The sequence below is a fragment of the Lygodium microphyllum genome, chromosome 3, assembly GCF_053477565.2.
Source record: "Lygodium microphyllum isolate KBCC chromosome 3, Lygodium_microphyllum_v1.1.10, whole genome shotgun sequence".
In the NCBI taxonomy this organism is placed as follows: Eukaryota; Viridiplantae; Streptophyta; class Polypodiopsida; order Schizaeales; family Lygodiaceae; genus Lygodium; species Lygodium microphyllum.
The window spans coordinates 19245521-19260960 of NC_141137.1; the positions used below are offsets into that span (position 1 = coordinate 19245521).

General features: G+C 46.3%; 1 protein-coding gene across 6 annotated transcripts in view; it reads right to left on the reverse strand.

The window, feature by feature from the left end:
* The window catches only part of RNEE/G (RNAse E/G-like protein), a 209779-nt gene that overhangs the window by 151818 nt on the left and 42521 nt on the right, over positions 1 to 15440 (reverse strand). Inside the window, exon 5 of one of the 6 annotated variants that reach the window (XM_087669136.1) lies at positions 9724 to 9865. The exons of the other annotated variants lie outside the window; for them this stretch is intronic. Within the exon in view, the coding sequence (XP_087525262.1) occupies positions 9725 to 9865 (141 nt within the window). The 3' untranslated portion in view covers position 9724. The remainder of the gene's footprint in view (positions 1 to 9723; positions 9866 to 15440) is intronic. 6 annotated transcript variants of the gene reach the window in all.

Here is a 15440-nt window from a genome sequence, read left to right on the forward strand (position 1 = left end):
CGAATGTTGTCACTGTCCGCCTGCAAAATCATAAAGGTGTCATCAGCCAAAGATTGGCTAACGAAGTGCTGACCCAAAGGGAGAGACAGCCCTGCCAGCTGAGTAGAGGCTGCCATGGAGGATAACATTGAAAGGACCGGGTGAGTCGCCAGGACAAAGAAGAGAGGGCTCAAAGGACAACCCTGTCTGACCGAGCGTGCAAGGACAAATGGCTCTGTAATCCCACCATTGAGCATAACTCTGGAGGAAGCCGCAGCACTAATGGTGTAGATCAATCGGGACATCCGGGTACCAAAGCCCATAGCAGACATGAGATCTGCAATGAAAGACCAGTCCACATAAGCAAACGCCTTTTCCAAGTCCAATTGAATCAATACCACTTCCTGAGCGGAGTGCCGCGCATAGTCAATAGCCATTTGCACATTTAAGATATTATGCGGAATGTTGCAGCCCTTAATGAAGCCATATTGGAGAGGATGCACAATAGCTGGAAGGTGCTTGTGTAGCAGATTCGCCAGCACTTTGGAGTAGATTTTATACATGGAGCCCATCAAAGAGATTGGTCTCCAGTGTTGCAGCTTTGACGGCGAAGGGACCTTTGGAATGAGTTTGATAAGGCCTTCTTTCCACGAGGAGGGCATGACCCCTGTTTCCCAAACCTGCTGAAACATGACCACCAATGGCTTCACCAACTGCGTGGCCGAGGTCTGAAAGAATTCATTAGTGAGACCATCCCAGCCAGGACTTTTATCCTTCGGCAGGTGCAACAAAACATCCATAACCTCCTCCTCGCAAATATCGGCCTCCAAAGTGGCTTGCATATCAACTGGAACTTGCTGGCGGACCAGATGATAGAAGACCGAGCGGGCATGCGTAACCTGGCTAGAAGGCGAGGGAGAAGAACCAAGAAGTTCCATAAAATAATTTCTGCACATAGTCACAATGGTCTGCGGATCAGTGACCATGCGACCTTCCGAATCCTGGAGTCTGATCATATTTTCGCGAGCTGGAGATGCATGCAAGGCGCGAAAGAACTTATCAGACTGGCAGGCACTATCTTGCAATGTGTCAGTCAAGTTATGCAGCTTGGCCTGCTGATAAGATTTCAACTGAAACACTTGAATAAGATGGGCCAAACGCCTCTCCAGTGACAGCAGAAAATCATCATCTGGGGAATCCAGGAGCAAGGAACGGACCAAAGCCAATAAGTCCTCTGCTGCATGTCGACGTCGGCGACAAAGCGAGGCATGATGGATCCCGTACTGCCGAGCAACCCGCTGCACATTAGAGAGCAGCCGTGCAAATGAAGGCAAGCCCTCAGAGGCGAAGTCCAATAAGAACCTCTCAATCAACTGCTGCATATAGCCCTGGAAAATTGAATGCTTCAAATAAGAGGAGTTGAAACGTAGCGGGAGCCCATCCAACAATTGCACAAAAGGTGCAATAGATTGTGCCCGCATCTCAAGCTGGAGGGGGAAATGGTCCGACAACGCATATTGCTGCAAGACCTTCATTTCCAGCATCTCGGGAAGAAAATCATCCCCCTGCATGATATACATTCTGTCCAGCCGCGACCAGGTAGTTGTATATTGTGCGGAATGAAAAGTAAACCCTGAAAAAGAAGGGTGAAGCCACAACCAAAGATCTTGCTTGAGTACGTGCAAAGCAAAGGAACTCCACACCCGGCTTTCCGGCGTATCCATTACCGAATGCCCTGAAGTGGACTGAGAAGAGTCAACACACATATTGAAATCGCCCATCAAAAACCCCCTTCGGCCGAGTGACATGGAGCCCTGCAAAGTGGACCAAAGATCCTGTCAGGATGCGGGATCATTCGGAGCATAGAGGCCCAACAACCATAAAATCTCTCTTTCAAATAAGACTTCAATTACCAGAAAGCGACCCTGCACATCATTTTTAACAAGGACAGGCTGATATTTCTCATGGACAATCATCAGCACGCCCGAATAGTGCGTAGCATGGGTCCCTGCATAAAACAGACGGAATCCATGACAATCCACAACTTTTCCTGCTTCACCATGACTTTTGTGCTCAACTACACACAATACATCCCACTGGTTCTCATGCAAGACGGTCCACATGGCATGTTGCTTATGGCGAGAGCAAATGCCTCGCACATTCCACGTGGCTATCTTCATGTATCCTCAAAGAAGGAAGTCAGGAACGAGGCGCCTACTCCCTCGATTTCACCTTTTCCGCGAGAGCATCCAGGACACCCTCATCCAGAAAATCAGCCAATACTGCAAACGAATTCTGGCGACCTGCTTTAGAGGTAGAAGGAAAATCCACTGCCTTGGGAGAGGGGCGGGAATAACACCGATCCCAGGGTGTAATAACATTACCTTTGACATCAAACGGCAGCTTAGCAGGTGGGCCTTTGGGGCCGTCGGTATAGACTCTCCTTGGAGACTGATTACGGGGGGCAGACGGGGCCGTAGGACGCGCAGCCTGCTGTGAAGTGACCATTTCTTTCCTGCGCGTATACATACGCACTGAATCCTGGGAAGCAGTAGGCCCAGGATCCGCCAGGCCTGCATCCAACTTTTTACCTTTTTTGGGACGTGCCTCAATCCAGTCAGTGCGACAGGAATCCACACTCAGGACCTGTTGTTTGCCTTTATCCATGACATGAGGAGACTGAAGGGCTTCCTGGGGCGTGGCATCAAGCACCATGTCATCCTTGGGCAGCACAACCTGCGCATCCTCTGAAGACGGTTGCCTTGCAAGGCATTTGACCATGAAATGCCCCAATTTACCACATGAAAAGCAGTGTCCCGCAAAGTTGCCCCATTTTAAGCGGAAATGCAAAGGATGCATGCCTGAACAATTGAGGCGAAGCCAGGCGGACCTTTTCCTTGCCGTGTCCCATAGCATGCATAAACGGTTTCGGTTCATCGCCCTCAGGCTTGGGGGAACCAGCACTGTTCCCACAACCGCCATCGCATCCTTCAACATGGGTCAATAGACCGCCGGACAATTTTCCACCTCCACCCACACCGGGCATTCTCGTTGAAGCAGACGCTGGAAGTCGGCCATGGGGCGCCATGGCACAACATGGACCAAGCGACGATCAAAGAATAGTGGCAACTTGGACAGGAGCTCAGCTCGATGCGTTTCCGATTTCAACAGCACCTCATAAAAGCCGCGAGGTCCAAGGAAGATCTCCTCAACACACTCCCCTTGCAATAAATTGTATTAATTACGAAAAAAAAGGTACAAGTTTACATGATTACATGATTACAAAATACACGAGGGCCCTAGGCCAACGTTTGTAAAATCCCAGGACTAAGCCATGAAAAAGTTACACAAATCATGGCAAAGACCAAGAGGAAATTGCCATGTGCCACGAAAGCAAGTCCTCCCGAGGGAGCAAGTCCGAGTGCTGAATGAGATCTATATGCCAATGCAAGAGACCTTTAAGCCAGGCAATGTGTCTCGGTACATTAGAGGCCGAATCAAAGAGAAAGGCATTCCGCGTGGTCCAAATGTGCTAGCATCCCCGGTATCTGAGAAAGTGGAATAAGATCCTCATATGCAACTGTGGCGATGTGGGGTAGGTTGGGCGCACAAAAACCCAATCGAAAGGAGTTAGTGAGGACCCCACCACTGCGCGCCAAACTTGTGACAAGAGTAACCAGATATTCTTGGCGAGCGGGCAAGAAAGAAATCGATGTCGGGCCGATTCCACAGTAGTGGTACAGAAGAAACAATTACCATTCGAGATTCTATGCTTGGAAAGGGCCGCGGCAAGAGGAAGACCACCAATCATCACCCGCCAAAGAAAGACCTTGCATTTGAAAGGTGTCTTATTCAACTAGCCCTCCATCACAGTTGCCTTCCACCATGACTCTGATTTCTGCAATCCCCATACAATATTAGCTTTCATATCCAACCATTGATGATCTTTAATGAGAAGATGATACACCTGATTACCTGAGGCCTTTTCCAGACTCAACCGGCCTGCAAGGTCCCAATCCTGCCAAGGATGATCCACAGCAAGGGCAGGAAAGGGTTGCCTACTCCGAAGCACCGACAAAAGCTGTTCCCATAAATCACGGTATCCGCACGAGATCCTGAAAAGTCTCCTGGCAGTACGAAACGATGCAAGGACATTGCGAGTGGCAAGGGTAGCATCCGCAACTGAAGTCACACCCAAATGGGCCATGCGGTTAAATCTTGGTCTGAGCTCATGTTTGCCTTCCCATGAAAGTAATCTCGAGACTGCCAACAATTCCAATTGAAAGGAGTTAGTATGCAAGCGGTCCCCCCCTAGATGCCAACGCGCCTTTTGGAGTACCACTTTCCAAGAACCGACCAAATGCAGTAACAAAGAGGAAGAGGTACTGAAAAAATCGAGAGTCTGCATTAAGGACATGCCACCAGGAGCCTCGAAGTCGCGTATTACCATGGCGTAGTCCGGTGTCCTCCAGAAAATAACGGGCTATAATGGTCCACGGGTGATGATCCACACACATGGCGCGAAAAAGAGACCAACGAAGAGCCAGCATATGAGTTTGAGCATCCAAAATAGCTCCACCACCCATGTGCTTAGGGGTACATGTATGTGACCATGAAATCCATGAAATACCTGGTTGCATCTCTCTCTCTCTCTCTCTCTCTCTCTCTCTCTCTCTCTCTCTCTCTCTCTCTCTCTCTCTCATGAAGATAATTGAATTAAATGGCAATATTTACATCAAACCATCAAGTTAGCTAAGAAAAATAGAATAAACACAAATCAAGCCGAAAGGCCTCTAAGACCATAACACACAAATATCACATAGAAAGGACAGCCAAAGTGGAGCGAACAATATCCAACCAAGAAGTAGCAATGTCAAGAAAAACCAGGTCAATTGAAACCATAAAGGAGATCTGCCATAGCAATAAACCACGAACATAGGCTACATGACCATGGATACCCGAGGTAGAATCAAAAATGAAGGCATTCGGAGTAAGCCAAATATGACAGAGCTATCCAACTAAGAAAATTGAAAACGCAAGAATGATCTGATTGCAAGGCGGGCATAGAAGGCATCCTTCCCATAATCCACGAACAAGCTGATATCCACTGTTGAGTCACTGAGGACCACACACAAGAACAAAACTCCAAATCTATTAAGCAACAGGGCAAGAGACAAAGAGATGAAGCAATGTCTCATCGCATGTTATGCAAAATATCATGGTAACCATGAGGCACTTGAAAGTACTGACGACTGCACCAAAGAATAAAGACGGAGCTGCCCAAGAATGACACCATCATGGACTATCTACAACCCCAAGTGAGCCATCCAATTACACTTATCTCGCTCCAAGTCTTTATCAAGCCAGTCCATCAACCTGGAGGTAGCCAACATTTCTCCTTGCACCAAATTCTCCTCCTTACGAAGATCAGGAGGGCACTAAACTATGAAACACAAAATCTCTTGCCAAGATGCAATCAAATGAGAAAGGAGAAAAGACTAGAAGACCTTAATAGGCCTCCTAGAATTCAGCACATGTCACCAACAAACTTGAATAACCATGCAACCATACAAGATACCAATCTTTTCAATGAAAAATTTTGCAATATATCTCCAAGGATGACTCTACACACATAAAGCTTGCAAAAGTGCCAACCTCAACGCAACCATACAGAAATTAACATCCAACAAAGCTACTCCCCCCATCCTTTTAGAAATGGTCACATGCTGCCATGAAATCCACACGTGGCCCAAACGATTCCCTTTTTTCTTTCCACAACATGAAGCAGATAGGCTGAACGAGTTCCAAAAGAGACTTCTTGGTCCAAGGAAGTAAGGGCAGAAAAAGCAAGACAATACTGATCATGATGCATTGAGTAACTTTAAGTCTCACATGAAGAGGCCAGCCTTGAGATTTCAAGTGCATACACCGATCATATATATGGGATGATATCCAATCAAGAAAGGAGTGAGGAGCTACATCCACACCAATAGGATAACCCAAGTGTCGGGTAATATCTCCTCTAGAAATCACTGCTCCTTGCCAACCCAAAGCTTGCAAATTACTCTCCATACAAGAAATCAGTATAGATTTCTTAGCATTAATATGAATGCCCTGTTGAGAAACCCTTCACCCGCAGTTTGTGTTTCTGTGTTTTGCATTTAGGGTTTGTCGCCCCAAAAAGGAGCGCCATCCTAGACTAAGAGTGCCTATTTATAGGCCAGTCTCTCATTCATTCCTTACGGCTGATTCATTCAATCTATCACCTCTTCTCTCCAGCCTCTCCACTACCCTCACACCCCTTCAAGAGAACATTGCGGTTCGTGGTTCGTGTCTGTCTTCATCATCTTCCTTGTGCTACGGCACCCTTGTTCCCTTGTATCACAATCACTCCATTCATCAAAGTTTCTTCTCTCTTCTCTTCTATTCTCAGTGTTTACCGAGTTCACTCCATGTTCCTCCCCGCAAACCCTACTATATCGCTAGTACATCACCTTTTGACATGGTATCAGAGTTGGATCTGCTCACCTAGCAGCAAATATCCTCCACTCCAGTGAAGGCAAAGACCGGTGGCGGGTTCGGCATCCACTTCTCTTCTTCTTCCACTGCATCAATATCTCGTTTGTGCAGGTTTCAGGTGCTTTCGGCTTGCTGCCCACACCTCTTTCGCGGAGGACATCGTAGTCTTAGCTGTCTCTTGCTGTCATCTACAGTCTAGTGCCTGTTTCCAGCCTTCCACCCGCAGTTTGCAGCTGTTTACAGCAGAGAAAATATTGTTGATCACTCTCCATTCAGAAAATAATCTCGTTTTTGTAGATTTCAGGCATTTCAGCTTGCTGCCCACACCCCGGATGTGGAGGACATTGCGGTCCAAGCTGGCCATTGCTGTCTATAACAGTTTTGACGCCTGTTTCCAGCCTACCACACACTATTCGGAGCTGATTTCAGCATACTAATTGCTACTACTGGTTTTTCCTGCGTTTTTAGTCTTTCTCTCTCCTCAACTGCGTTTTTCTACTAATTGCAACTCTTACAGCTGGTGGCATCCTCCTCCCACTGGCAGCTCACCTCCAGCCCTTCCACTGCCCTCCCACCCCTTGCGGCAAACATTACGGTTCGTGCTTCACACTGCCCTCACACCCCTTGAGGCGGACATTGCAGTTCGTAGTTCATGGGGTGACCTCTTCCTTCTTCAACAAGGCACACTAGTACCCACGGCTTCTTTACCAACAAATGAATAGACTACTGGGTGCTTCTAATGCAGCACGAACGGTCATCCCACCAAAGACTGTTGACATAGACCTTTGCTCCCAACCCCTCCGAAGTATATGCCTCTTCCACCAACCACTCCTTTCTGGGCCACAGAGATCGTTCTGCATTGGCTATCAGAGTATTATGCTCAAGGCAATAAGCCACACCCGACGCACACTAAGTCCTTTCGAGCACGCGAAGGCTCTAAGACCTTACGAGGCAATAAGCCCTCCTAGAGACCACCCCACTGCGCGGAGGTTTCCCCCATCCACTTCCAAGTACAGTGGCTTCCACGGCCCACTTCTCCTCCACAGTCCACTCTCTTGAGAGCCCGCAACTCTCATTCATTCCTTACGGCTGATTCATTCAATCCGTCACCTCTTCTCTCCAACCTCTCCACTACCCTCGCACCCCTTCAGGAGGACATTGCAGTTCGTGGTTCGTGACTGTCTTCATCATCTTCCTTGTGCTACAGCACCCTTGTTCCCTTGTATCACAATCATTCCACTCATCAAATTTTCTTCTCTCTTCTCTTCTCTTCTCTTCTCAATGTTTACCGAGTTCACTCCGTGTTCCTCCCCACAAACCCTATTGTCTCGCTGGTACGTCATCTTTTGACAAGCCTGAAGCTAAAGCAAAGAGATTCCATGTAACCATTGCCCGATTCGCATTATTCCAATCAGCCTTGAGAAACATAAAGGAATTAAAGATTGACCCAAAAGTTGGACACCACTGGGAAGAGACAAACCAACAATGTCGTCTTAATCAACCAACTTATCCAACAAACAAAGCATTGGGTGAGTGACTAAGGCAAATAGCAAAGGACTAAGAGGGCAGCCTTGCCAAAGAAAACGAGATAAGGCAATTTCATCAGTGACCCTCATTAAGTACAATACGTGCCACAACACCCTAACAAATGGTATCAACAAGAGACGTCACACAAGGACCAAAGCCTACGATAGACATGAGCTGCTGCAAGAAAGACCACTTGACATGATCAAATGCCTTTTTAATATAAAGCTAAAGCATGACAACCTGCTGACCAGTAGCTTTGGCATAATCAACCCTCAACTGAACATTCAAAATATTCTCATTTATGCATGTTATTCCGTCGCTTAATGAAACCATATTGACATGGATGAACCAAGTGTGGGAATACTTTTTGCAATCTATTGGCAATCATTTTAGAAAAGATTTTATACAAAGAACCCATGACAGAAATGGGTCTCCATTGTTTCAAGGAAGTCAGAGAAGGAACCTTGGCAACAACCGAATCAGTGCAATCTTCCAATCTGAACGCATTAAACCAGAATTCTAGACTTACTGACATAGGTGAGTTAATGGGTCCTTAAGCTCCTCAACATGGGCTAAAAACAGCTCATTAGGAAGCCTATCCCAACCAGAGCACTTCCTATGTGGTAAATAGGACAACACATCCTCCATTTCAACCTCTGAGATATCAGCCTCCATCAAATCAACCATACAGGCTTAACCTAATTACTTACTAAGTCACAAATGTATCGACGAGCAGAGAGAACAGCATCAAAAAGAATGTCCTATGGACCCAACAAAGATTTATAATAGTCGATGCACATTTGAATGATGGAGACAGGTTCAGTAACCATATCATCTTGCTCATCCAACAAACGCACAATATTTTCCTTAGCGTATTTCTGGCGTAAACGAGTAAAGAACTGATGAGATCGATAGTTATTATCATGCAAAGCTTCCACTCAGGACAACAATTTGTATTTAGCATATTCCTCCTCTTGAAGAGATTGGACTCTACATTTCAACCATTCAATGCATGTAACCAAGTCATCAATCATATCCCTTGACTGATACAGAGACAACGAGTGAGCCAACAAAGTTTGTGAATGCTGCAACTCAGCTCGAAAAGAAGAAGCGTGATGAATGGCATACTATCAGGACAACACACATGCATTATCCCTAAAAACAGACCATGCTTTCATACCCCCAGACAGAACCCTCGAGCTAAAAGAAGCAATCAATTGTGGATACACTCCAAAAACTGATTTTGCAGCAAAAAAATTGGTTGAAACGCAAAGGCAAACGAGCAAGCAGAGCCTTAAAGGCATAAACCAACCTATGAGTCAATTCCAAAACCAAAGGATAGTGATCTGATAAGACATGCTCTCGCTCCACCCACATGTCAATCACTGCTAGAAGAAAAGAGTCTCTCTCACAAATGTATATCCTATCAAGTCTGGCCAAGTATCTAGATGCTGAAGAGATCGATAAGTATATCCAGACTGCGAAAGATGCATCCAAGACCACAACTAGAAGTTCAAATTTCCATTAATTTTGAAGCATAAAGCTGATCAAGATTGTGCAAAGTCTAGTTGCAATTACACCCTAGTCCTAATAGTCAATATGGTTCACCTTATCCCATTGGAAGGAAGTTGATTTGACCTATAGTTTTTGGTGGTCATTTGCATTCTAATCTTACCATTAAAATCACCCATAACAAACCTTAAGGAGCCATGGAAAGGCAATGCAAGTCACCCCAAAGTTGACGGCATATCTGAGCAATAGAAGGAGCATGCATGCCCACCAGCCACAAAACCTCACCCTCATATATGATTTCCAGCATCAAAAATTTGCCACAAGCATCCTGAGAAACCAAGGACGATTGTAAGGAAGATTGAACAATCAACCTATCCACTAAAAAACATTGTATAATCCTTATATACATAAGAAGAACTTGCCAAAGCATGTAGTTTGTGCTCCACGGCACAAAAAACATTCCAATTACCAACAAAAACAATTCTCCACAACAGATATTGCTTATTGCCAGAAGAAATGTCTTTAACATTCCATAAAACAAGTCTCATGATAAACAAAAAGAGAGAGAACTACCGAATCACTACTTTCCCTTTAACATTTGTTGCTTTAGCAGCGTGAAATCTCTCCATCTCACTACAGAGCACATCCACAAGATCCGCCCTCTGCAAACTAGTAATCGAAGCACAAGAAGGAAACTGCTATTGCTGAGAATGGAAAACATCCCGAAGGGCAAAAGCCTCCCATGAGTATCAAAGTGCAAAGCAAAATCAGAAGCACTTTTATCAACCACACCAACTATAGATACACGTGAACATTGAAGTTTCATGTAAAAACCCCTACCTCTACATTGAAAAGTCTAAGTAACAAGATGAGAAGATGGGTGAGCAAGAGTCGAATGAGATTCCTGTCGAGCATTGCATCTAACCACAGTGACCCAAGAATCATCCTAAGGAGGCAGATCCCGACCAACTCAATGCGACCCGCACTCAATACCCTGGGAAACATCCTTATTTCTATTATCATGTCCATGCACAACAAGAGGCGCAGGAAGAGCAACATCTTGCTGCTTAGTCAAAGGCTAGGGATCGCGCTCTTGCATATCCATGTTAGGGTCCAAAGAACGCTGTAAAACCTCAGGGCCACTATCACATTCAAAAATAAAATGGCCCAATTGACTACATCGAAAGCAATGTCCAGCAAATGTCTCCCATTTGAGCTAAAAAACCAATGTCGACAACCCAAGGACCTCAAAAGGAATTTTAGCAGGGCGAGGTTTCCCAGTGTCCCAAAGCATACAAGCCATGTTTCTATTGCGGGAGGCCAAACGGGGCTCCACCCACAACTCGCCAAGGGATCTCAAAACCAAAGGAAGAAGTCTCCAAAGATGTGCAGGAAAATTAACTATCTCCATCCAGATTGGGCATGCTTGCCTAAGAACCTCCTGAAACTCAGCCAAAGGTGTCCATGGGACCATATCGACAAACTGACCATCCAAAAAATAAGGAATATGTTGCATAATGCAAGCATGCACATCCAGAGAACAAAAAAGAACCTCGGAAAACCCCTTTGATCCATCATAAATCTCTTCCACAAGAGGAGCCTGCACTTGCCCAAGAACATCATCATCACACACATCACCACTCAAAGCATGGACTGCAGCAGCCAAGCATGAATCCAAGCAATCAAAGGAGTCCTGCCCGTAAGATGGTTGCCCTCTCATGAAAGGCAACAATCCGTTGTAAAACTGGGTCAATTCCCATGACAGCAACCACATGATCCTCCTCCAGCAAAGAGCTCACTTTACCCTCATTAGCATGAACATAATCAAACATAAGATTGTTGGCAGTAGCAAGCATGAACTGGAAAGACTCATCAGCCTGTGAGCAAGAAACACGAACGCCTTGCTGAGGCAAATCTGCAGCACACAAAACCGGTTCATCAACCGTCATCTTGCAGCATTTTCCCATCTCATCCCCTTCCACCAAAGAACCTGTCTCTGTCTTCAGACCCTGAGTGTAGACTGCACCTGTTGCAGTCAGGCTGTGCTGGACTGCAATTGTGCAACAGACCTCACGATGTGCCTTCAAACCCTCAGTGCAGATTGTCAGTCTGCAACTCGTCAGTCAAGCAGGTTGTCCCTGAAGCAGGTCGTCAGTCTGCTGGTGATCTGGTCAGTAAGATAGCAGCAGAACAGGAACAGGGGCAAGGTGGCTTCAGCTCGAGCTCCTCCATAGCCTCTCTCTCTCTTTTTTTTTTTTTTCGTAAAAGGTAATTGTATTAATTACGAAAAAAAGTACAAGATTACTTGATTACAAGATACATGACGACAATCTAAGCCATCATGTGAAGAGGTTTTAAGTACTACAAGTTACAACGTCATGGCAAAGATGCAGAGGAAATTGCCCTATTACAGCGACGTAAGTCCTCCCTAGAGAGCAAATCAGAATGCTGGAGAAGATCCAACTGCCAATACAAGGGGCCCTTAAGCCTAGCAATATGCCGCTGAACATTATAGGCGGAGTCAAAAAGAAAAGCATTCCGAATGGTCCAGTTATGCCAACAGCCCCAATATCGAAGAAAATGATACATGAGCTTCATATGTGGCTGTGCAGGAGTGGGGTATTTGGGCTGCCCGAAAACCCAATCAAAGGGGCGCAGGGTGAAACCCACCACTCCTTGCCAAACAGCCGACAAAAAAAACCAGACTTTCTTTGCAATGGGGCATGAAATAAATCGGTGGCGGGCGGATTCCACAGCAGTGGTGCAAAAGAAACAGTTGCCATTGGAGATTCGTCGCTTGGAAAGAGCCAAAGCAAGCGGAAGACCACCAATCATCACTCTCCAAAGAAAGACTTTACATTTGAAGGGTGTCTTGTTCAACCAGCCCTCCATCACAGTTGCCCTCCACCATGACCGGGATTTACGTAATCCCCATAAAGCATTCGCTTTGGTAACTAGCCATTGATGATCTTTAATCAGAATATGATACACTTGGTTAGCAGAAGCTTTACTTAAAGTCAGCCGGCCTTGTAGGTCCCAATCCTGCCAGGGATGATCCGAAGCAAGGGCAGGAAAGGGTTGTCTGCTCTGGAGCACCCTCAAAAGCTGTTCCCATCAAGGCCTATATCCACGAGGGATCCTGAAAAGCCTCCTAGCTGTACGAAAAGATATAAGCACATTGCGACTGGCAAGGGTGGCATCCGCAACTGAAGACAAGCCCAAACGGGCCATCCGGTTGAATTGTGGTATAAGCTCATGTTTACCTTCCCATGCAAGTAAACGCGAGACTGCCAGCAATTCCAATTGAAAAGAGTTAGTAGCTAAGCGATCCTCCGCTGGATGCCACTGAGCCTTCTGGAGGACCAGTTTCCATGAACATACCAAATGAGTAAGCAGCGATGAAGAAGAACTGGAAAACCGCGAATCAGTATTAAGAACATGCCACCAAGAACCCCCGATTTGGGTATTGCCATGCAGAAGCCCATGGTCCTCAAGGAAATAACAGGCTATAACGACCCACGGATGATGATCCGAGCACATGGCGTGGAAAAGAGACCAACGGAGTGCCTGCATGTGAGTTTGGGCATCTAAAATAGCTCCGCCACCCATGCGTTTGGGGGTGCACGCATGCAACCAAGAGATCCAGGAAATACCTGCATGCAATGAGTCCTTCTTCCATAGCATGAAACAAATAGACTGAGTAAGAGCATTCAGAGTCGTAGTAGTCCAGGGCAACAATGGCAAGAAATATGTGAGCATTGGCAACATAATTGTCTGGGCTACTTTGAGGTGAACATGGAAGGGCCAGGCCTGAGACTTCCAATACAGAAACTTAGCCACCATTTTCTGAGAAATCCACTGCAGAAGCTGCTTTGGGGGAACATCAAGACCCAAAGGGTACCCAAGGTGCCTCACAATGGAGCCACGAGGAACAACCAAACCCTGCCAGTCCAAGGACTGCAAATCCGACTCCGTGCAGCTGAGAATGGCTGATTTGAGCGCATTGATACGAAGGCCGAACGCCTGACCAAAGAGGCCCCAAACATCCAATGCTCTTCGAAGGTTATCCTTCTCCGCACGCAAAATCATAAAAGTATCATCCGCCAGGGATTGGCTAATGAAGTGCTGTCCTGTAAGAAGCGACAGTCCGGCCAACTGAGGAGAGGCTGCCATATGAGATAACATCAAAAGAACTGGATGTGTCGCAAGGGCAAAGAATAGAGGGCTCAAAGGGCACCCTTGTCTGACAGAGCGGGCAAGGACAAATGGCTCAGTAACACCTCTATTCAGCATGACTCGCGAAGACGCTGCAGCGCTAATGGTGTATATTAGACGAGACATCCAAGCACCAAAGCCCATAGCAGACATAAGTTCAACGACGAAAGACCAATCCAGATAGTCAAAAGCCTTTTCCAGGTCCAGTTGAATCAATACGACCTCCTGATTAGAATGCCTTGCATAATCAATTGCCAGTTGAGCATTCAATACATTGTGCAGAATATTTCGGCCCTTAATGAAACCATACTGTAGAGGGTGCACAATGGCCGGGAGATGCTTATGGAGCCGATTCGCCATTACTTTGGAAAAGATTTTGTACATTGAACCCATCAAAGAAATTGGGCGTCACTGTGTCAACTTAGATGGCGAAGGAACTTTTTGAAGCAGTTTAATAAGGCCTTCTTTCCATGAGGAAGGCATGATCCCCGTTTCCCACACCTGCTGAAACAAAGCCTGCAATGGTTTCGCCAGTTGGGTAGCAAAAGCTTCAAAGAACTCATTGGTGAGACCATCCCAACCCGGACTTTTATCCTTGGGCAAGTGTGACAAGATGTCCATAACCTCTGCCTCACAAATATCTGACTCCATAGTAGCTTGCATGTCCTGCGGAAGCTGATTGCGGACCAGGTCATAAAAAACCAAACGGGCCTGAGTAATTTGGGCTGAAGGTGGAGAAGTGGAATCGAGAGGGTCGCGGAAATAATTCCTACACATATGCACAATAGTCTGCGGATCCAGGATAAGGTGGCCCTCTGCATTCTCCAGTCTGGTCATATTCTCTCGAGCAGGAGAGGCATGGAGAGTTCGAAAGAACTTATGGGTCTGACATGCACTATCTTGCAAAGTCTCCGTCAGATGTTGCAATTTGGCCTGCTGATATGATTTCAACTGGAATTCTTTAATAAGATCAGCCACCCGCATGGCCAGTGCGAGCAGAAATGCATCATCCGGAGTGTCCACCAACAGAGAACGAACCAAAACCAGCAGGTCCTCTGCTGCCTGGCGACGCTGCCGACAAATAGAGGCATGATACATCCCATACTGCCGAGCAACCCGCTACACATTAGAGAGCAATCTTTCAAATGACGCAGTGCCCTGAGAAGAGAAGTCCAAGAAGAATCTGTCAATCAATTGCTGCATATAGCCCTGAAAGATTGCATGCTTCAAGTAAGACGAGTTGAAACGCAGAGGGAGTCTCTCCAGAAATTGCTTGAAAGGTGCAATGGGTTGTGCAAGCAGCTCGAGCTGCAGAGGAAAATGATCCGACAAGGCATATTGCTGCAACACTTTTATTTCGAGCATCTCGGGAAGAAAATCATCATTCTGCATGATATATATACGGTCCAATCGCGACCATGTTGTTGCATACTCGGCATAATGGAAAGTAAACCCTGTAGAAGACGGGTGTAGCCAGGACCAGAGATCTTGCTTAAGAACAGCAAGAGCCAACTCATGCCACATACGACTTTCCGGCGCATCCATTACCGAATGCTCCGATGTGGACTGGGAAGAATCAACACACATATTGAAATCCCCCATGAAGAAGCCCCGTCTGCCAAGTGACAAGGAGGTTTGCAAAGTCTGCCAAAGCTCCCGACGAGATAACGAATCATTCGTAGCATAGA